The 23026-nt window shown below is 42.2% G+C and overlaps 1 protein-coding gene across 4 annotated transcripts in view; it reads left to right on the top strand.

The window, feature by feature from the left end:
• The first annotated feature begins 7901 nt into the window (after positions 1 to 7901).
• Positions 7902 to 23026, top strand: part of DOCK5 (dedicator of cytokinesis 5) — a 205822-nt gene continuing 190697 nt past the window's right edge. The window contains exon 1 of one of the 4 annotated variants that reach the window (XM_078069500.1): positions 7902 to 8222. Coding sequence is in view for 3 of the 4 variants with exons in the window: in XM_078069502.1 (XP_077925628.1) it covers positions 8180 to 8222 (43 nt within the window). In the remaining variant the exon portion in view is untranslated. The remainder of the gene's footprint in view (positions 8223 to 23026) is intronic. The other 3 variants (XM_078069502.1, XM_078069501.1, XM_078069498.1) reach the window with 3 other exon arrangements.

The following is a 23026-nucleotide window of genomic DNA, read 5'->3' as shown; positions in this document are numbered from 1 at the left end:
GCCAGGTGATCGAGGCCAAGTATGTCGACATATCTTGTTATCTTGAAAAAAGTGAGCTCGGGAATTTTGCCCAAATAGGAGGCAAAACAATCTTGGGATGAAGCCATACCCTGAGATTGCAGACTATTACTTTAGAATGTTGTCTACATTTTATTTTACTTTTTTAAAGATTTTATTTATTTATTTGACAGAGAGACACAGCAAGAGAGGGAACACAAGCAGGGGGAGTGGGAGAGGGAGAAGCAGGCTTACTGCTGAGCCTGGAGCCTGATGTGGGGCTCGATCCCAGGACCCTGGGATCATGACCCAAGCCAAACGCTTAATGACTGAGCCACTCAGGTGCCCCCTGTTGTCTACATTTTAACATTAAAGGTTTGTTAAGCTGTCATTAATGGGTTTGGCAATCACATATGGGCTTGATCAAATGATCCCAACTTAAAATTTTGCTGTCCCAGTGAACAATCCCTAAAACTTGGAGTTACTTGTCCTTTGGCACTAACAAGTCCATGCTAAATGTAGGTTCTCTCAAGAGAATAAAAAGACTGATATTCAAAAACATGAATTCTGAGGCCAAGGACAGTTAAAGACAGCAAATAGCGGTCTCAATTTTACTGAGCTAATGAATGTGAAAACATTTCAGAATATTACTCATCTATATATCCGAAGGAGATGAGAACAGGATATTGAAGAGATATCTGCACTCCCATGTTCACTGCAGCATTATTCACAATAGCTGAGATACGGAAACAACCTATCAATGGATGAATGGGAAAAGAAAATGTGGTGTATTTATGCACAGTGGAATATTATACAGCATGGAGATAGAAGGAAATCCTACCATTTGCAAGAACGTGGGTGGATCTTGAGGGCATAATGCTAAGTGAAAAAAGTCAGACAGAGAAAGACCAATACTGTATGATCTCATATATATGTGGAATCTAAAAAAAAAGTCAAACTTATAGAAATAGAGAGGAGATTGGTGGTTACCAGGGCCTAGGGGGAGGGGGAAATGTTGGTCAAAGGGCACAAACTTCCACTTACAAGGTGGATAGGTTCTAGAAATCTAATGCATAGCATGGTGATTATAGTTAACAATACTGTATTATGTACTTGAAATTTCCTAAAAGCAAATCTTAAATGTTTTTACCACATACACAAAGTTGGTAGAAGTGCCAGAGGTGGACCTTATTGTGGTCCTCATGTCGCAATATAGAAGTGTATCAAATCATCACATCACACACCTCAAATGCATGCAATTTGATACATCATTATATTTCAGCAAAACTGAAAAGAAGTTCCTATCGGTCACTGGTTCTACAGTTTCAACACCCGCCTTTCCCTGCCAAGTCTCCCTTCTAGTATTTCTGGAAAAGCCCAGAGGGTGTAACTCAGAATTCACACCAATCTGCCACTTTGCTTTCTTTTCTTCTGCTCTGCCCCTTGCCAGGTGGTATCATTGGTAACTACCTGGCCATGCAAACTTTTTCACAGAGGTTGTCATGTCTCCTGGCACCATGATCTGAGAACACCCATTGTCATTTCCACTAGGATACTCATGAGAATGCCTCCCTCCACTCTTTTCCCGCTCAGCTTAGCTGAGATATAATTCACATACAACATTTTGTAAGTTTAAGGTGTACAACATGTTGATTTGATACATTCATATATTGCAAAATAATTATCCCCACAGCTACAGCTAACACCCTGATCACATCACATAATTACCATATACTTACCTATATAGTTCAGGTGAGAACGTTTAAGATCTACTTCCTTAGCAGCTTTCAAGTATGTAATACAGTATTGTTAGCTATAATCACCACGCTGTACATTAGATCCTCAGAACTTACTCAGTTCTAACTGTAAGTTTGTACCCTTTGTCCAACCTCTCCTCACTTCTCCTGACCCCCAGACCCTGGCAACCACCATTATACTCTCTATGAATTTGGCTTTTTTTAGATTCCACCTTTAAGTGAGATTATATAGTATTTATCTTCCTCTGTTCGACTTATTTCACTTAGCATAATGCCTGAAAGGACCATATGCTATCACAAATGCCGGTCTTTCTCATGGCTGAACAATATTCTGTTGTATGTACACACCGCATCTTTATCCACTCATCTTTGGATGGACACTTAGTTGTTTCCATATCTTGGCTGTTGTGAATAATGGTGTGATAAATGTGCCTCCCCTGTCCGCCTATAGAAGTCTCCTTGTTCAGCGGGTACCAAAGCAGTTGCTTGAGTGCCGTCTTACAGAGGTTTAGTTATGTTTTTTATTTATAGTTCCTATCATTCAGAAAAGAGTTCAGAGGGGCTAGGCCAGGAGACCATTCTCCCAAACAGATACTGTTTCCAGAAGTGCCCCAACCTCTAAGGCAACTCCTTCTCTTCCGACGACTTCTATTCCAGGAGCCTCTCCCAAACTCTTATGCAGCAGACTTCGGGTGGAAAGGTCCTACACTGATGTCTCCCTTGTTACCCTGACCCTTCTCCTGGCGGCACCCCCGGCCTTTCCACTCACTTCAAAAGGTGGCGGTCATGGATTTGAGCAAGGGATTAGCCAACTATGGCCCTCGGGCCAACAACAACACACAACCTGTTTTTGTACAAGCTTCAAGTTAAGAATGTTTTCTACACTTTTAAAATGATTGAAAAAGTAAAAAAAAAAAAAGAATATTTCATGACATATAAAAATTATATGAGATTCAAATTTCACGTCTACAAATAAAGTTTTATTGGAACACAACCAGACTCATTTGTTCGCACATTGTCTATGGCTATTTTCCTGCTACAATTACAGACTGGAGTGGTTGCAACAGAGACCAGATGGCCTGCAAAATATAAAATATATATATGGGCCCCCTATAGCAACAGTTCACTGACTCCTGGTTTAGAGCATGGACCCTGGAGCCAGTCTGCTCAGGGTTTGAATTTAGTTCTGCCACTAACTCATTATATGGGCAATATCTTAGCATGTTCTGGGCCACGCTTTCCACATTTGTAAGGGGAAGGATGACAATAGTTTGACTTACCTCATTAGGTTGTGTGGGGATTTAACAAGTTGATTTAAAAAGGTGCCAGGTGCAGGCCATGAATATTATTATTGTTACACCACAGCTGGTGACCATGGAAAATCTATCTGGTGTTAAATAAAAATTCTGGATCAAATGTGTGTTTCTTAACTGACCATGACGTAATGGGAAGACAAATCTGCTGACTATGACAGTCACCTAAACAACATAGTCACAGTGTCACTGTTACCAAGGGGCTGCCGAATGAAACTTCACTCTTGTCCCAAATAAGGTCAAATTTAGGCATTTAACTTCCTGTTTTCCTATATTATCCAGGAATCTCAGCAACCAAGAAGAAGTTTTCTTTTGTTTATTTTGAAGAAGGTTGAATAAAATTTTCCATTTAAAAAAATTTTATTTTATTTTTATTTTATTTTTAAATTTTTAATTCTTTTTAATTTGTCAGAGAAAGAGACAGACAGACAGACAGAGCACAAGCAGGGGGAGTGGCAGGCAGAGGGAGAGGGAGAAGCAGGCTCCCTGCTGAGCAGGGAGCCCGACGCGGGACTTGATCCCAGGACTCTGGAATCATGACCTGAGCCGAAGGCAGACGCTTAACTGATTGAGCCACCTAGGCATCCCAAAAGTTTGCATTTTTTAATGTTCCTCTATAGTCATTTTCCATTTAAAATATAATTTTATATAGTTTTATTATGGCATATACAATTTAATTATTTTTACTTAAGCTTACATTATAATTTTCCACATTGCTTCTTAGTTCCTATCATCTCTTGTTTTAAAGAGTTTAAGGAAGACAAATTCTCAACACATATAGGAACTTTTCAAGATATGTCTATAAACAAAGTTTTGAAAGCTCAAGTGGTGTTCATTGCTTCTCACGTGAATATTGATCCAATTCTCATCAAACTTTGAATTGCTTATGTCATTGGTTTCTCCCAAAGGTGATCTTGAAGCACATTTTGATATTGGCAGCAGCGAGCATTTTAGAAACAAAACTAAAAGCTTTTTGCTGCATTTGTGAACAGGGTGAAAGTGCTTCCCAAGCATAAATCTCGCAGCAATGGGGATGAGGATATGACTGGCGTTAGAGAACTGACCATTATTTCCCGCTCATCAGAGAAACAGGACCTACAACGCTGCATGGGAGAGGCAAGAACAGACCCAAAGATGCTCACCAGACAAATCATTTGGGGGGCAGAGAGTGGATAGTGATGTGAGTTTGTAGGGTATATATATATATACATATATATATACATATATATATAAAGTGCTTCTAGTGGTGTGGACTGTTCCTTTGTCCTGTATAGCTCACAGGTCCCAAATGACAATGCATTGCCCAGCGCCCGACCTACACACAACCCCCTGTCCTAAAGCATTTGCCCTTAAAGGGGTGGTTAGAGCCAACTACATTTTTCCTCTTTTTTGGCGGGGTGGGAATTCTGGCAACTACACTTGCTCATATGTAGGCTCCAAGAATGAGCTGCTTCTATCTAGAAAAAAAAAAAAGAGAGAGAGAGATGCTTTTTAAGCAGAATCCATAGCTTCTTTCAGAGAAGCAATCGAATCAGCCAGATTTGGCAAAATAAACCTGGTAATCAATGGAGGAAGTGAAGCTCTTGCCAGTTATCCTCAATCCGTCTATTCTCTTAGGCATTGTAAGGGTTAGCCACAATTTTCGTGTCAAACTAGCCTCCAAAATCATTTATACTCATTTCTTTCTCTAAGACACCTTTAAGCAGAGTATGCTAATGCTGGCATGTACATAAATGTGTTTGTATTTGTGTTCGTTTTGGAGTCTGAATATCTCTGGTTGTGGAATATGCTTACTGTTTCTTCTGAAAAGATATCAGAGGAAAAAGAAAGTGATATTTCTGGGAATCATACTCTTATGCCACCTACCCATCTAGTTGACTCTCTAATTTTAAGCCTAATTTTAATAAAAGACACTGAATAGCTCTGCTTTTATGATTTAAATGGACTTTCAAATTGGGATTTAACCATCTGATATAACGAAGTGGGTGGACTTCAGTCTTCAGAGGAAAAAGAATAAACATACTGAAAGCTGTAATTAAAATTTTCCATTTGCCTCCAACCCTCTTAATGTAACTATTGTCAAACTTGAAATATCCAGTGCCCAAATTCAAACCTCAAGTTTTATAAAAAGTGGTAGGGGGTGACAGCTGAAAACATTCCAGAAAAGGCAGATTTTGGTAGAAATCCAGATCCACTGGATGAGCATGAACACCCTGATGTGTATTAAATTCAGAGTATACCAGTAGTTAGAGAACATTGGTCAAACAATTTCTTAAACAGAGGTGATTAAAATAATTTTGTGAAGCTCCCATTCTATAATGCAAATGTTTCAGCTCCTAATGGTCCACGTGGAGGCATCACTGAGGAAGGTATGACAAAGTAAGTCCTAAAGAAATAAGAAAGGAAAACTTCAATACAGAACAACTTGGATATATTTGCCAGTTACTCAAGCCCCCAACCTTAGAGTCATCCTTGACCCATCTTGTCTATCACACCCAGGGACAAGATCCAAGGTCTCTGGGGCCTGAAGAATATACGGTAAAGATCTTAAGAAAAAACACACACACACAGACAGACACACACATTTTCTTTTTCTTTGCAAACTTTCCAAAAACATAAGCTAATGAAAGTGTCCAGAAGCCTCACAGTAAATTCCCCTCTGTGCACACTGCACTCCTGTTGGTTCTGCCTTCAGTATATGTCAAGAATCCAACCTCTTTTCCATCTCTCCCCTACCATCCTGGACCCAACTACTTTCATTTCTTGCTTGAACTACTGAAATATTACTATGCCTTCTCTTGGGCCTTTATAGTCTGTTCATCTCACAGGCGAGCAAATTAGATTGTGTCCTAGGTTGGCTCAAAACCCTCCAACCTTGTCTTCTGTCGTAATATGTAAGTCCTTACTATGCCTTTCAGGGTCCCGCTCTATCTGGCCACTGTGTGCCTCTTGGACCAAGTTTGCTCCTTACTCATCTCTTACCAACCGGGAGTCCTTGCTGTTTTGAGAACCTGTTAATCATGCCTCCAGGCCTCTGCGTTTGTCATTCCTGATGTCCAGATCCAGAATACTTTCCCCTGGAATCCATACTTCCTTCCCGTCTATACGTCAATGTCACTTTCGCAGACCACACAATATAAAACAGCAGCAGCCCGCGCCCCCCAACCCCCCAGACATCCTATCCTCCCTGCTTTGGATTTTTCTCTACATTCTTAGCCTCATTTGGCATATCTTTGTTTTGTTCTACTCTCCTTTTCCAGACTGTAGGCTCTATGAGCGTAGGGATTTTACTGTATTCACTGCTGTGACCCATTCTTAGAACAGTGCCTGACACCTAATAGCACATAATTAACATGTGTGGAAAGAAGAAGAGATTATCTGGCCTGGGAAATTAGGTTAATCATGATGTCAGAGAAAGAAAAATTATATTCAAGGAGATGGTGGAATGTCTTCATGCCTTCTGGTTGTTAAGTCTAAAGTGACAGATTCTTAAATTATGGTTACACTCTGTGAGTAAATACCTATTTTTGATGGAGAAGAAAGTAAGCCCTAGGAGTAAGTCCTAGAACAGGACCTTTTTTTTTTTTTTTAAATTTCAGATCTGGTTTTGCAAAAGTTACCAAAGTTACAATGCACTAATTCTCCAAGTTTCACTCCCTTTTACTACGTGTTTATTTTATCTTTCTTTCATGTTCCAGATAGGCAAGGAAAATTTCATAGACTGCAAGGACAAAATTAATTTTGAGAGGTATTTTCTCAAACCGTGAACATAAATCGGCTGATTATTTACTCTGAGATTTTACTTCTATGGGTAAGGTAGCAAAACGTCCCTCCCCTCCCCCCAACTCAGGTGTCTCTAATCCCATCTTCATTCCCGAGGTCTCTCCAGGAGGAAGTGAGTTCCAGGAGAGGTTTCAGAGGGCTCCAAAAAGGAGGAAACTTATGCGGTTCGAAAGAGCAGTCCCTGCGCTTGGCTGTCGGTCACAACTATGCAGACAGTTAAGGAGAGAAGACTAGGATGTGCCCTGTTCCCCTCTCCGCAGGGATGCTATTTAGGCTGCTGGTCTCTTGGAAAAGGGGGGTCTTGGAGGGAACTTTTCCCTGGAGCATAAGGGTCTGCATTTCTCCAGCTGGGGAGGAGTCCCGGTGTTTTGGGGGTACAGGATTTCCAAGTTAAGGCTCTCTAAAGAATTTTTCCCAACGGAGCTCCCCTAGGAAACTGACACTTCTGAGGAGCACGTCTCCCTCGCATCAGTTCTCTATTCACCCGAAGACAAATGAGCCTGCTTTGAAAGCTATAAACGGTGGCCCTGGGAGATCATGTCTGCCCTGGAGTCCGCCTTCCGGCTCTCTCGGTGTCAGTTAAAGCTCAAGGGGGTGAACGCAATAGTCAACTGCTCATTCATTCAACAAATATTTATTGAGCGCCCGCTGAGTGCCAGGCACTCGGGGTGCCCGGGGCCAAGAAACAACTTAAGAATTTCTACTCGTTCCCCCAGAGGCGCGGCGCGCAGTGGGAGCGACGCCGCACTCCTCGCCCACCCGCGCGGCCCGCGGCCCGCCTGGGTGTGCCCCGCGCCTCCAGCGCTGCCCTCCCGACGCCCCCCGGGATCCGACCTCGAGGGTTTAATCCGGGCGAGGAAGGCGGGGAAAAACGCCAAACACTAAAAGGAAAAAACCTGAGCCCAGTCGGCCCTGGGAAGCCGCTCCCGGGAAGTGCGCGAGGCGGAGCCCGGCGAGCGCAGAGCCCCGGGGCGGCCGAGAGGGGCCGGGCGCCCGCGGGTCGGGGCGCGGAGGCGGCCCCGGCGGGCGGAGGGCGCGGCCGGCGGGAGGGGCCGGGGCGGCGCCGGGAGGGGCGCGCACGGCGGCGCGGCCGCCCGGCCCAGCAGGTGACCGCGGGCCGGGGCCAAGCCGAAGCGAATCCCGTGCGGGCGGTGCGGCGGGGAGACGGCTCGCTGGGTCTGCGAAGTTTGCCGGAACATGGCGGAGGAGCCCGGGGCGCGCAGGAGCGCGGCGCGGCGGCGGCCGGGGCCCCAGGAGCTGTAGCCGCCGCAGCTGCAGCCGCAGCCGCCGCCGCCGGCGCCGCCGCCGCGGCGGGGCGAGGTCGCCGCCATGGCCCGCTGGATCCCGACCAAGAGGCAGAAGTACGGGGTTGGTGAGTGCTCGCCCCACCCCGCCCGCGCCCGGCTGCCGAGAAGTTCGCGGGAGCGGCCCTGCCTTGCGCAAAGTTGGGCGGCGGACGCCGGGCCACTGGGTACCCTTGCTGCCCGGCACCGGGTTCGGCTCCCGCTGCCCTCGCGGGCGCAGTCAAGGCTCAGCTCCCGCAGAGGCAGTTCCCGGTTGGGGACGTCCCTCCGGGTTTGGGGAATCCGAGTGGCTAAAAGTGCACTCGGGCTCCGGTACTGGTAAGCCGGCTCTCGAACCCAAAGCTCCAGCGCTCTGCAAGGTGGAAACGTCAAAAGACGAGCGCGCTCGCTAGCTATTCATTTGGGGCACCGGGCCCGGGTGCTCGCCTTTCTCCTCCCCATCCTTGTGGTTTCATTGAGTAGTTTGTAATCGGCCGCCGTCGGCGGAAGGCGGGTGCCGCTCGCGGACCCAGCGCTTTCTGCCTTCCCTCTTCCTGGGTTCTCTCTGAGGTCCCAGTGTGAGAGTTTGGGGGTAGAAAGCCGCCCGCCCCCCTTTCCTCCCAGGGACTGGGACCCTGCTAACAGTTTTAAACTGATGTGGGAAACTGAAGTCGTGGGGTGGTGGTGATGGAAGAGACAGGAAGTGTGTGACCAGGCGACGGGGGTGGTTGCCCCCGGGGGCTGATTGTGCAGACACGCTGCTCGTCCCTAACGGAGCGTGCATGAAGACGCTGTAAGACTGCCTTCTGAGCCCCGAGTTTCATCGTGGGATAACATGAGGATATGTTGTTAAGAAAACTGGGACAGGTCCTGGCCAGGCACTTGGCATTCCCAACAGCGGTGCTGGAAGAGCCCCCACCACCCGCGGAGGGATTGCTGTTGTGTTGTTTTGGACCCGAAACGCTGGCTGTGCCTGGTTTTGACCCAGGTGAAAAACCGTGGTCCTTGCACCTTTTATCCAGGAGTGAGGTTGCTGAGGTCTCCTGGAAAGAGTGCCATTAACCAGGCGATTACAGGGGCAAGTAGACTTCCGAGCGGTTCCCTAGAATCAACATAGTGTGTGTTGAGAATTGTATCGCTTGCTCTCAGGTTCATTCATTTGGCCCATTTGTAATTTAATCTTTTTCGTCCTTTCCCTGCCCCCCATTTTTCCTCACCGCTTCAGTTAGTAGGGAGTGGTCGGTCCCTGAACTTCTTCTATGCTTCTGCGTTTTCGGACAGTGAAGTCCTTTTTAAAGATACTCTTGTTTTGTTTTGTTTTGTTTTGTTTTTCATTCTCTAGGTGCTTTTCAACTCTAATCACGAGTCAGTTAAAAAAACCAACAACCAAGCCCTTTCACATTTACTATAGTATTCTTAATTGTGACCCTTTATGTATGTGTCTGTATATATAAAAATATATATTCTGTATACATAATTCCTTGTTTTCCCTCTATTCCAAAAAACTTGTTTCCTCTTAAATTTTATTTAGAATCCTTGCACTCTCCTGTGGCTACAACTCAGAAATAAGTATGTGTTTCTTCTGCCCCAGACTACCTGGTCATAATTTGGTCATGAGGCTTCACGCAGTTGCCAGTAAGTAGCCGATAGTTACGGAGGTGAAATGGTCTAAGCTAGAGGGAATCAATTTCTTTATTTTTGAGCGTTACAGAGTACTACTAAATTAAAGCATATTTAGCAATGTCTAGTCATTAATTACTACTTACAAAGTTACCGGTTTTAATTTTAACAGGATCCAGAACTATTAGGACTTTTGTGTAGTTCATGCAGGCATACCCCCCAAATATGGTTTTAATTGCCATAGTCATAGGAGCAAGTATGACATGTTTTCTTTTTAATATACTTTTTTTTTTTTTCCTGTTCTGGAGTCAGGTTACCCGGTTATTTATCATCAGTCAAGAGAAGTATTTGAATTGCATTTCCAGGGCATCGGTGGTAGCAAAATTGCCCCAGGATATAATTTGGCACACTTATTTTACTAGACACAATAGATTCTGATTAATCTTGGTTTGACAAAAGGACCCACTGTTAGGACAGATTAGCCGAGGAGATAAATCACCATTGTTTATTCCTAAAACTCACTGTTGTTCATAACACCTCCCTGCTTGGAAGCCTTCCTTGGCCTACAGGGTAAAGTCTAAATTGAGCCCAACTTTCGAGGTTATGATAATCTTGTTCAACCTGTCTCCTCCAACCTTATCTCTCCTGGCTTCTTTCATGAACTCACCAGTGCAGACACTACCCTTCTTTGTGCTTGTGCAATATGCAGTGGACAGTCTCTCCTTTGGGACTTTGCTCCCTTGTGCCTGTCCCCTGTCCACAGTGCCCTCCCACATCTGCATCCTCCCCATCCTCCCCCAGTCCGGCCTTTTCCTCAGGGCTCAAATCTATTCCCATTGCTTCCCCAGATTTGGTATGAGCCAGACCTTCCCAAACCTTTACGCCTCTCCTCACAATCATTACATTGTGCCGTCCTTTGTTACTTATCCTTTTATCCTTGGGCTCACTGAATCAGAAGGTTATGGTTCTGTATCCCTGTCACAATACCAGATAATAGAGTGTGCATTCAGTAACTGCTTGTCCTTGGTGTTGAGGTGACACTGTAAAGCCATAACCTAATTTCTATGATGATTTAATGCAGTTCCTCTCCCCACATCCCCATTCACCACAATACGAGTTTTATTTTGTTTGGTTAAATGCGTGAAGCGAGAGCCTTCAGTCTGTCTTTATCTTTGCGAGTAAAAAAAAAAAAAAATGAGATGTGCTGTTGAGAAAACAAGAAAGCATAGAGTAGACAGACTCATTTAAATATAATTAGGAAAATTGGCTTGTTGGACTTTTGGGGGGATAGTTATCACTTGTGAGTGTCTTCTGGTTGGATTGCGTTTCTAGGTGAAGGAAACTATATGATAGACATTTTGAACCATTTTAATGACTCACAGCTACTGTGTGAGGGTAGCGCTTTGATCTCAATTTGAATTTTGCTAAGGGAGGCTGGCAGTCTCTACTCTTATATTATCTTGGTGCCATTATTGGCTGCTCCTGACATAGCCTAGATTTTTCTATGGGGACTGAAATGTAATCTGTCTGGGCTTTCTTAGTTCTTAAACATAGCTCTGTTGGCTCAATCTCTAGCATTTAGAAGGGCCTAAATGACCCATGTGTGTTATCTCTGTATCAAGGGAGAGGACCAATAGATTTGCTTCTTTAAAGTTCTAGTCCATTAGTATCCCGGTGTGAAGTGCTCCATGCCAAGTGCTTAGAAACAAGTGCGCTTCCCAAGCCACTCTTTTCTTCCTTCCTTTTTCTTTACTTTACTTTTCTTTTTCTTTCTCTTTCTTTCTTTCTTTCTTTCTTTCTTTCTTTCTTTCTTTCTTTCTTTCTCCCTCTCTCTCTCCTTTTCTTTCTTTCTTCCTTTCTTTCTTGAAATTTTTCTGTTTGAGGATAGGAGGGTATAATCGCTTTTATTTAGATTTAAAGCAAACTTTAGTGATATATATCCAGGTTACTCTTCTGATGATTTGAAATATTTATGTTTAAGTCTGCACCCAAACAAGCTATTTATATCAATAACAGTCCCAGATTATGTTGGTGGTTGATTTTTTTTTGCAAAATAATTCATTGTTGTTTGTGATCTATATTGTTATAATGCAATAAAAGGTAATGTGGGAGAACTTTTGTTTTCGCCATTAGCTCTTCATCTGTTTGGTTCTGCTAGGCCCCATTAATCTGAAAGCATTTGGCTTGGTAGAGTAGACTCTCAAATGCTGGTGTAAAAATTGAAAGCAGACCCTTGTAGCTCTTTGTTAATGCATTCAGGTGTGCTGTGGGTTCCCGTCCAGCTCTTGAGGGGAGGGTCTCAGAGAATAACTAGTCCAGTTTCCCTTTAAAGAGAGGAACTTACTGTCTAAAGAGGTAAAATGAATTGCTTAACACAAGGTAACCTTTTGACTGCATGAACTCCCTTGGTCATCTGGTTAAGCCGGTGGATCACTTTCTTAGAATAATGATTTCAAGTGCATAAAGTCAACTATGAAGGATTGAAAATGAAACCCAGTTGTATTGAAATACAGCTGTCAAGATATTTTTCAAAATTTGTGATATTGTAATATGTGCTTATTAATGCACTAGATAACAAGATCTAGTGGTAGGTCTAATAGCAACCATACTTTTGAATTAGTGGTGAGCATATATGATCGTTTTAAGATATCTGCAGTAAACCGTGATATGATATGAAAATACCTATGATTTCAGTTTGGTACAAGTGGGGGTTTATTGCCTACAGTCATAATTAAAGTAAATGCTGAGGGTTAGAAAATAGAGATGTATTTTTTTCCCTTTTCAAGTCCATGGATCTCTGAATTTGAACACAGATTAAAAATCCTTGGCTGAAGATCACACAGCTAATTAGTTATGGAACCAGAATAAGCAACAACAGTAACACTTGTTGATCATCTGTCTACAGGAGTCATGGTGCTGCTAGGTATTATACAGCTGAAGAAGTCTTTTCCCTAATGTGTTTGTGTTCTAATAACATTGAGGCTAAGAATAAAAGGAATAGAGAATTAGTATTTATTATGAATTTACTTTGTGACTGTTTTAAACCCTTTAAATTCAATATGTTCCAGGTACATGTGGGGGTTTTGGAGACATTTTCAGTGGGTCCATGAGATTAAAACCTTTTTGGCAATAATACTAAGATGTTATTGGCTTGTTTCACTCTACCTGCTCATGAGTATACAGTACAGTTTCCCAGAGACTGCATGAAGTGTGATATCGCAGCAGATTGAATGCCGAAGTTGATGGGAGAATCCAATTGCCTTTCATGAAGGCAGACATTAAACAGATTTACAGAGATGCAAAGCAGTGCCTCTCCTAAGTGTTTTTGTTTGGAAAGTGTTTTTATTTGGAAAATACATATTCATAAAAAACATACATTGGGTTTATTATGATTATTTTATTTTTTATTTATTTTTTAAAAAAAGATTTTATTATTTGAGAGTGTGTGTGTGCAAGCAGGGGGAGGAACAGAGGGAGAGGAACGAGCAGACTCCACACTGAGCACAGAGCCCGAGGTGGGGCCTGATCCTAGGACCCTGAAATCATAACCTGAGCTGAAATCAAGAGTTGGTCACCCAACGAACTGAGCCACCCAGGTGCCCCATGATTATTTTATTTTTAAGGTTTTATTTATTTATTTGAGAGAGAGAGCACGAGCAGAGGGGGAGGGTGGGAAGGGGCAAAGGGAGAAAAAGACTCCCCACTGAGCATGGAGCTCACTACGAGGCTCCATCCCAGGATCCAAGATCATGACCTGAGCTGAAGTCAGCTGCTTAACTGACTGAGCCACCCAGGTGCCCCTATTATGGTTATTTTAAATTAGTTAAATAAAAAAGTGTAAAATGTCTCAGTTTTATGTTCTAATATGGTAAATAGTGATAGATGTAACCCACATAAGCTAAAGCTCTTTGAGATTCTCAGTAACTTTTAAGAGTAAAAAGGGGTTCCAAGACCAAAAAGTTTCAGCTTTGCTTCTTTACCTGTTGTTTAAATAAACTGAGTAATGCTGTAATTCTCATATATTGTCCCCTTTTCCAGATAAGAAAGCTGAGGCTCATGGAGGATACATTTTTCATCTATGGCTGTATAATCTCACTCCTAAGCCAAAACTCTACTCCGTATGTTTCCCCAAACTTCAGGTGTTCATTGTCACCTTGATATCTGCTGTGTCCAGGTGCCCTTGTGAAGCAGCTTCATGTCTGATTCCATACCCATTTGCCTGGTCTTTTTTGTAATTCATCTTCTCTCTGTGTTGCTGCCTTTTTTTTTTTTTTTTTAAATTTTTAATGAAAACAATTATTGGAAAAGAAAAACCTACATTTCTACCATTAAAGGAGAACCAGCATCACATGCCATAGGAAAAAGCAAATATAAAAATAACACCAACAAAAATAAAACAGTGTACTGGAGTCTGGCTAAAATCCAGTACCTATCAAGCCATTTCTCATTATAGAGTGAGGATGATGCCCAACTGAGGCGTTCTCCTTGTTATAATGTAGATCCCTGTGATTGCTGGTAGTTAATATTCTATAAAGTAGCCGGGAACACTGACTTAGGGAATACTGAGCCATTGTTCCTAGGGGAAATTCAAGGTCAGGTTCCTGTGAGCCTCTGGTCATGTTTTCATCAACTGGCCAATACATAACCTTATTTTATGTGTGTTTCTGTGTAAGGTTTAAAGACCTTTTTTAATATACATCATTGATTCACTAGCAGTGAACTCACAGCCTGAACAAAGCAGAATGACTCAAGCCTGAACAAAGCTTATCTAACACATGTATTTTCTCCATTAGACAAATCACAGCTCTTTGGGCTAGGAGCACTACACAGCACTTCAGCACAAAGCTCGGGGGCCATTTCAGATAGCGAAATCATTAACAAAAAGTGTAATATGAGAAGAACATGACACTACCTTTAAAACTGCAAAAAGGATACCTGTTTGCCATATGAGAACTGAAACAAAAAGAGGGCATGTCGCCTTGTTGGACCTCAGGTGGAAACTTGCATGTCACATTTTGCTCCTCTGCACACATCTGAGAGTGGCCCTGGAAGTACCAGGAATATTCATTTGAGACTGCAGATGCATTTTAGCGAGTAGGAGAATTCACGAATACAGAATCTGCAAATAATAAGCATCAACTGTAGTTAGATAAAAAGAGAATTAAAAATCCCTCCTTAGATCCTCCTAAGAACCCTAGCTAAGGGTACTTGCCCACACCTTGCCTGCCCCACACCTCTCAATGTCTCTCTTTCCCCGTTTATTCTCTTTACGTGGTCTATAATTGTCCTATTCATTTATTTGATTGTGTTTTCTGCTTGTCTCCTGTGCTAGAATGTAAAGTTATGAGGACAGGAACCTTGTTGTTTTCATTAGTGAACCCCAGCCCTGGGAAAAGCACCTGACACGTGGTCAGCCCTCAGTAAATACATGATGGAGTAATGAATGAACACTGAACCCATCATCTACCTAAATTTGTCTTGTCTACCATAAGAGGGCATTTTCTCCTGGCTATGATGTTTACTGCCCTATGTGTCCTTCCAGTGAGGTGCAATCAAAAGCAGTGAGAAAAGGAACATTTAAATAATAGATAAAATAGGTTTAATACATTGCCTAAGCAGAGGATTGTGTGAACATTGTGGGGTAGGAGAGGAATTGAAATCCTAAATGATGCCTTATTAGATAGGAAAGGAAAATGGGCATAGTCCTCCTCTTCCCCTCCCCACCTTCCTCCTCCTCCTCCTTCATTATTTGTGGAAGCTTCATGGAGGAAGGTGCTTGACCACAGTGGTAAATAGGGTTTAGGAGGTTCTGAGTCATTGCATTAGTGCTGTGTTGAGCACATGACTTGGAGAGAAAAGAAGATGAAATCTAATGAAAGAAACAGGCTTTTATTTTAAAGATTTTATTTATGTATTTATGTATTTATTTATTTATGAGAGAGAGAGAGGGAGTGCAAGCATGAGGGGAGGAGGGTCAGAGGGAGAAGCAGGCTCCCCGCTGAGCAGGGAGCCCCGCTTGGGGCTCGATCCTGGGACTCTGAGATCATGACCTGAGCCGATGGTAGACGCCCAAGATGCCCCGAAACTAGGCTTTTAAATGCATTTGTTCCTTCCTATTACAAAAATGAGTTGAGATCCCTTATCATAAGCACAGTATATACTGTGCACAGGGTAATTTAAAAAATAGGAGATCACAAGTCATGTGGAGAAGAAAAAATAATTTAGAGTACTGGCAAGGGGCTTGGCAGCAAAGGGAGGAGTTACTCAAGATTGAGTTTGTCCTTATTCATAGAAGGCCTTTTGTGGTGGTCATATCTTTTCAGCGTGTTAGCTGAAACTTGTGATTTCTCCTCATCTAAATATTAAAGAGACAAACCAGTGGAGTTTGGGGGGTAAGGAATCAAATCTCACTGTAATGAATTTTTCCATAAAGGGAAAATTTTCCAACTTCTAGTCTATTCCCAGCAATATTCAATGTGACAACAATTACAACTCTATACATAGAAAATATTTTAGTACTATCAAAAGAGTAAAGAAAAGAACATGGGTCAACCTATTACCACTCATTTAAATGGAGAGTTATAATAGAATTGTAATAGAATTTGACCTGTATCTGTGGCTCAGGAAATTGATTAAGGTCACATAGTTTGTTCTTCACTAAATATTTGAAAGGAGGGAAAAATAGTTTTCTCCCTCATCAAAGAGATAAAATCACCCATGAAATGTCCACTGTCTGTGGGTGTTAAAGGTATGACAAATCCTTTGGGAGTCCTTTTGACGTTGGTTTATAAGTAGCCCTCCAGCATACCTCAGGAATCATGGGCTTTTTTTTTTTTAAGTTTAAAAAAGTGCTTTTGAGATCAGGCTAAGAAATGACTTTGAGGCAGAGATTTGGGTGAGCAAGGGAAAGTGGAGGATGGTTGTGTTAATTTTATATTTTGCAAGTGGTGTCCAGGCCATGTCCTCTGGGAGCCTGGGCTGGCAGTCGGGACTCAAACGATTGTTTGAATTGCTGGTAACCAGTTCCCAAGCAAGAGACAAAAGTGGCCTTTGTCTTTTACAAAGCTCTGTGCCGTCGCAAAGCTGCTATTGTTCCAGTGGCTTTATATTCATGGATCCACGTTTCCAGATTGTGCCATTTTCTCCTACTTTTCCAACACCCCATTAAACTCTGGGACTGTCCATATCAGATGCAGTTGTTGGACCCCTTGAGTACCCTAAGAATCCTAGGCATCCATTCTTTACCTTGTCAAATAACTTAACTTGAGGAAAAGAAATCAGAGCAGCGATTAATTCCCTCTTGAAAATAGCTCTTTGCTGACTCAGCCAAGGTGAGTAAGACTGCATCCTGCTGACTGGTTTGTATGTGTACCTGGGACAGGATGCGCTGTACTTTGTACTTTCCATGAGTCTGGAATGATAGGGCTCTCCCTCCCCAGACTTTCCTGCTGGAGACTGGCTATAAGTCATAAACCTCAGTTATAAAAATCTGACAGCTTTGCCCTTTTGTGTATTGAATCATAAAATATTAAGTGCTAGAGTCTGTCTGTACGCATCCCCTCATACCTAACACCCTCATATATTGGAAAAATATGCCCCAGAGGCATAAAGTGATTAACCAGAGTCACGGGGCTACTAGCAAATTTGTGCTTCAGCCTGTTGTCTTCTAGCTGCTTCCTCTCTCTTTATAACTGGCCAGAGCAAGTTTCTTTATACGTCTACTTAGGGGTCTGACAAGTAATTGCACCCCACACGGTCCTAAAGGGAAAATGCCTGTCTTCCCTGAGTTTTTTCTAGATGGAGGTTTTGGTATAAATAAGATCCAGCTATTAAATCATCTTCTCCTCCCTTTTATTGAAATATCATTGACATATAACATGATGGTAGTTTCACATGTATAATGTAAAGTGTCTGCAACGTGGAGTGATCACCATGGTAAGTCTAGTTAACATCCATCACCACACATCCTTTCAAAGTTTTCCTCGTGTTGAAGACTTTTTTTAAGATTTATTTGTTTGTTTTAGAGAGAAAGAGCATGAGTAGGAGGGGCAGAGGGAGAGGGAGAGAGAGAGAGAGAGAATCTCAAGCAGACTCCACGCTAAGCACGGAGCCACATGCGGCTCGAACCCATGACCCTGAGATCACGACCTGAGCTGAAACCAGGAGTCAGACGGGTAACCAACTGTACCACCCAGGAGCCCCAAGATGAGGACTTTTAAAAGCTACTCTCAACTTTCAAATATACAATACAGTATTGTTAACTGTAGTCCTTATGCTGCACATTATATCCCCAAGACTTATTTATTTAAAATTGGAAGTTTGTACCTTTTGATCGCCACCCATCCCCCACCTCTGGTAGCCACCAATCTGTTCTATGAGTTCTGTTTTTATGTTTTTTTGTTTAGATTCCACATGTAAGTGATACCATACAGTATTTGTCTTTCTCTGACTTCTTTCACTTAGCATAGTGCCCTCAGAGTCCATCCATTTTGTTGCAAATGGCAGGATTTTCTTCTTTTTTTTATGGCTGAATAATATTCCTGTGTGTCTGTATCACATTTTCTTTATCCATTCATCCATCAGTGGACACTTAGCTTGTTTCCAAATCTTGGCTATTATAAATAATGATGCATTAAACGTGGAGGTGCAGAGATCTTTTCAAGTTAGTGTTCCTTTGAGTAAATACCCAGAAATGGGATTGATGGATTATATGGTAGTTCTATTTTTAATTTTTGAGGAACCTCCATACTGTTTTCCATTCTAGCTGCACTAATTTACATTCCCATCAACAGTACACAAGACTTCTCTTCTTCTTTTTTTTTTTTTTTTTTTAAAGATTTTTTATTTATTTATTTGAGAGAGAGAGAATGAGAGAGAGCAAGCACATGAGAGGGGGGAGGGTCAGAGGGAGAAGCAGACTCCCCGCCGAGCAGGGAGCCCGATGCGGGACTCGATCCAGGGACTCCAGGATCATGACCTGAGCCGAAGGCAGTCGCTTAACCAACTGAGCCACCCAGGTGCCCAAGACTTCTCTTCTTCTTCACCAATACTTGCTTCTTGTCTTTTTAATAATAACGTTCTAAAAGATGTGAGGTGATAGCTCATCGTGGTTTTGATTTGCATTTCCCTGATGATTAGTGATGTTGGGTATCTTGTCTTGTGTGTCTGGGGCATCTGTATATCTTCTTTGGAAAAATGTCTGTTCAGATCTTCCCATTTTTAATTTGGATTTTTTTTTTTTGCTACTGAGTTTATGATTTCTTTATATATTGGATAACTCCTTATCAGATAGATGATTTGCACACATTTTCTCCCATTCGGCAGGCTGTTTTTCATTTTGTTGGTGGTTTTCTTTGCTGTTCATCTTCCCCTTTTTAAGAGTTCTGGGAAGGAAGTGTGTTTGGAGGTTTGAGCCTGTAAAGTAGAAGTTATGCTGTGGGTTCCATGGTGGTCATGTTTCAGACCTTCTGTGGGCCCAGTGGGTCTTTGGTCCCCAGCACCATGGTATCGACATAACGTCAGTCACAAAATTAATAAGCAGCATGACATTCTTACAACATTACAGGCATGTTGGAGAATGAATGTTACTGTGTTTACCTAGTGTTGATGGGTGAAGGAGAGGTCATGTATTGATCATAAAGGATTATAATATTGACCTGGAAATGAGAGAACATTGGTCTTATTTTAGACCTCTATTTTGAGCAAAATAATGATGCTCTTTTCGGAACACTTAAGCTAGAAGTTTGAGTAAGGCTTCCTGCTGTCGTGGTGGATGCAAGCCCTCCTGCCCTGTTCTGATGGGAAGGGACAGCTTGATACGAGGGAGGCGATGCAGCCTCATCCCAGGCGGAGAGCTACTGTGGACTTCGCTTTGGAGCAGACTCCTCCTAGAACGGGGCTGGCGTCTGTCTACCTGGTTTCTGAGGCACTCCAGCCAGGCTTTGAGCTCCCTTATGAACAGGAGCAAATAAACAGAGAAGGCCTGCCTCCCACATCATGACAACATGATTCATTTTAGTTTTTCCATCTCACAGGATTGTGAGGCACAGTTTCTGTGAACTTACGTGCTTGTATATCTACTCTCAATCAGTGGATACTTGAAGCGTAGTTACACATTTATTGTCTTTGAAAAAGGGATCCTAAGGCTCAGAAAATATTGGGAACTTTGGTATAAGTGAAATTCTAATGTGCTGTGTCTTATAATAATACTGTGTGTGCCATATCATTGTGGTCTGAAAATATCCAATTAAAATAGGTATAACCTCTATCAAATATTGATTAAAATAAAAAAATGCATATGTCTTTTGACTTACCAACTCCATTTCTATGAGTTTATCCTGCAGATGTACTAGACCCTTACCTAATGCCATAAAAAATGATGCAAATTTGTCTGTGAAAGGTAAAGGCTTTCAGAAGAGAGCATAAGAGGGGCATCGGGGTGGCCCAGTTGGATAAGCATCTGACTCTTGATTTGGACTCAGGTCATGATCTCGGGCATGAGATCGAGCCCCGAGTCCGGTTCTGTGCTCAGCAAGGAGTCTGCTTGAGATTCTTTCTCTTCCTTTCCCACTGCCCCTCCCCACCTCTTTCTCTAAGAATAAATAAATACATCTTTTTTAAACAAAAGAGAACATCTTGACCTTGGAGTAGGCAGAGATTCTTAAAAGGGACACAAAAAACACTAATTAAAATAAATATACCAAGTCTATTAAAATTAAGAGCTTCTGTTCATAGAAAAACACTATTAAGAGATTAAAAAGACAACCCACAGAATGTAAGAAGACATTCCCAGTACACATGTCTGATCAACAGATCGTATTGTAAACATGTAAAGAACTAGAAATCAGTAAGAGAAAGGAATAACCCAATAGAAAAATGGGCAAAAGATTTGAATAGACACTTCATAAAAGATGATAATCCAGATGTCCAGTAAACATGTGGAAAGGGGCTGCTTTCCATTTGTCACCGTGGAGTTGTAAACACAACGGCAGCCCCACCAGAAGAGCTAAATAGAACAAAACAAAACCATGGAGGGCGCCTGGGTGGCTCAGTCGGTTAAGCGTCTGCCTTCTGCTCAGGTCATGATCCCAGGATCCTGGGATCGGGCCCCACATCAGGCTCCCTGCCCAGTGGGGAGTCTGCTTCTCCCTCTCCCTATACCCCTCCCTCCTGCTCGTGCTCTCTCTCTCTGACAAATAAATAAAATCTTTAAACAAAACAAAACCATGGAATCATTCCAGCTGTTGGTGAGGACATGTGGCCGTAGGAAGTCTCACATGTCGTGAAAGTGTTCATGGGTACAACCATTTTGGAAAGCAGTTTAGCAGTTCCTAGGAAAGTTAGACATGGACCTCCTCTGTGCCTCGACAGTTTCAGGGTTAGGGGAATGACAAGTTTCTACAAAAGTCTTGTGCAGAATGTTCAGGTACACTATTTAAAATAGTCCCTAATTGGAAGCCACACACATACCCATTGGCAGTTGAATGTATGTATAAATTATGGTGTCCCCACCCAGTGAAATACTATAGGGCAGTGAGAATGAAGGATTTACATGTCCTCACAAAAATGCAGTTAAATCTCACAAAAGGCTATGGGAAAGACGGTGAACACAAAAGAGTACCTATTGTGTTATTGAATTTCTATAAATACCAATACAGGTGAAACTAATTGGTTTTTAGAAGTCAGGGTAGTGGTTACTCTAGGTGTCCTCAGGGTGAAAGGTGTGCTGGCAGTGAGGATGAGCAGACCATTTAGGATACTGGTAATGTTTGTCCTTTCTTGATCAGGGTGCTGCATAGCTAGGCGATTCAGTTTATGACAACTTAGTGTGCTGTGCATGTATGGTGAGTGCATTTCCTGTATGTATATTACACTGAAAGAAAAATTTTAGAAAGGAAGAGTGAGGCAGCTCTCTATACATTGATATGGGCTATTTCCAAGATATATTTGAATGCAAGGGCAAGATGCAAAAAGTGTCTATAGTATTAATTTTGTGAAATGAATATTTGTGCCATACCCACTGTGTGTCAGGCACTGTTCAAGGCACTGAATGCAGTAGGCAGAGAAGAGTGTGTGTTTGCACGTACTTGTAAATGCTAGACCATTTCTGAAAATATACATAAAAAATTGTCCATCGGTTGTTTCTTGGAAGGTGATGGTGGATTGGGTGTCAGACGTAGAGCGCTTTTATTGAGTATTTTTGCAGCTTTTAAAGTTTGTGCAATGTGGATTGATTACCAGTTTGAACAAATAAATAAATTGGACTTAAGGGTCCTATGATTATTAATGTAATGTGTGACCTAAAGGCAGTAGCTGTTGTAACCTCTGTTTTAGAGGTCTAGCAAATGAAACAGAGTATTTTGGTGGTTTGCCCCAAATCACACAGGATGTCTTGGCTGGGTTCGGCAATTAGGTCTTCGACCCCATCTCTCAAGCTATGCTGATTTTTGCATATTCTAGCAAAAATCTAACTTTATGTGTCCCCGTATTCTTGAGGACCATCTGTAATTTAGTATACTTTGTTTTCTACAGTTGGGTGAATTACTTATGACACACTCCTTTGTTCACAATCAAAAACCAATTCCAAGACTGTTCTTCAGTTAGGGGCAAAATGGAATTTTCATGTTTACACTAGTCTCATCTCTTTATAATCCTAAAACTAAAAACTTATAGAATCACATCTCACTAATTTTAATCTGTTGGCTGTTCTAAGGATCTAGATGACTATTTTATGGCTGATAAACCATCAGTCTCTGGCTTTGACTCATCTATCTGTTCAAAGACAGTAGGTGTGAGGTCACGGTGTTTTTTTGATAAGGTAATGGACAGTCCCATGGCGTACACAAGACTTGGTCTTGCATTACATAAAATATTTCACTAACAACACAGAACATCTATATATGATGATTTCTGTAGTCTAACAGCTTCACTCATAGGGTATGCCTTCTAAAAAAAATCAGTCATGTTCCAAGTGAGTGAGTTGATTTGCTCAGTGCCACAAGCTACATGGTAAGCTAACATGGTTACCACTTCCAGTGGCCAAGCCATGCTTAAAATCAGAATTGTCAAGGCAGATGCAAGAGCCGTTTGCTGCAGAGTGAAGTTTCGGAGGGTAGCTTCTTGTGGCTCGGAATTTTGAAGTTCAGGTATACTAACTTTTATTACTCTTTGCCTTTGTGAAGTCATATAAGGCTCTAAGCCAAGTGAGAAGGTAGGAATATGATTAGCACACTTCCTGGTACCGCGGACAGTATGGCAATCATTATCTAAAATT

The sequence above is a fragment of the Halichoerus grypus genome, chromosome 3 (genome assembly GCF_964656455.1).
Source record: "Halichoerus grypus chromosome 3, mHalGry1.hap1.1, whole genome shotgun sequence".
NCBI classification, from domain to species: Eukaryota; Metazoa; Chordata; class Mammalia; order Carnivora; family Phocidae; genus Halichoerus; species Halichoerus grypus.
The sequence above is the reverse complement of the archived record's forward strand: the minus strand, read 5'-3'. Positions and strand labels throughout refer to the sequence as shown.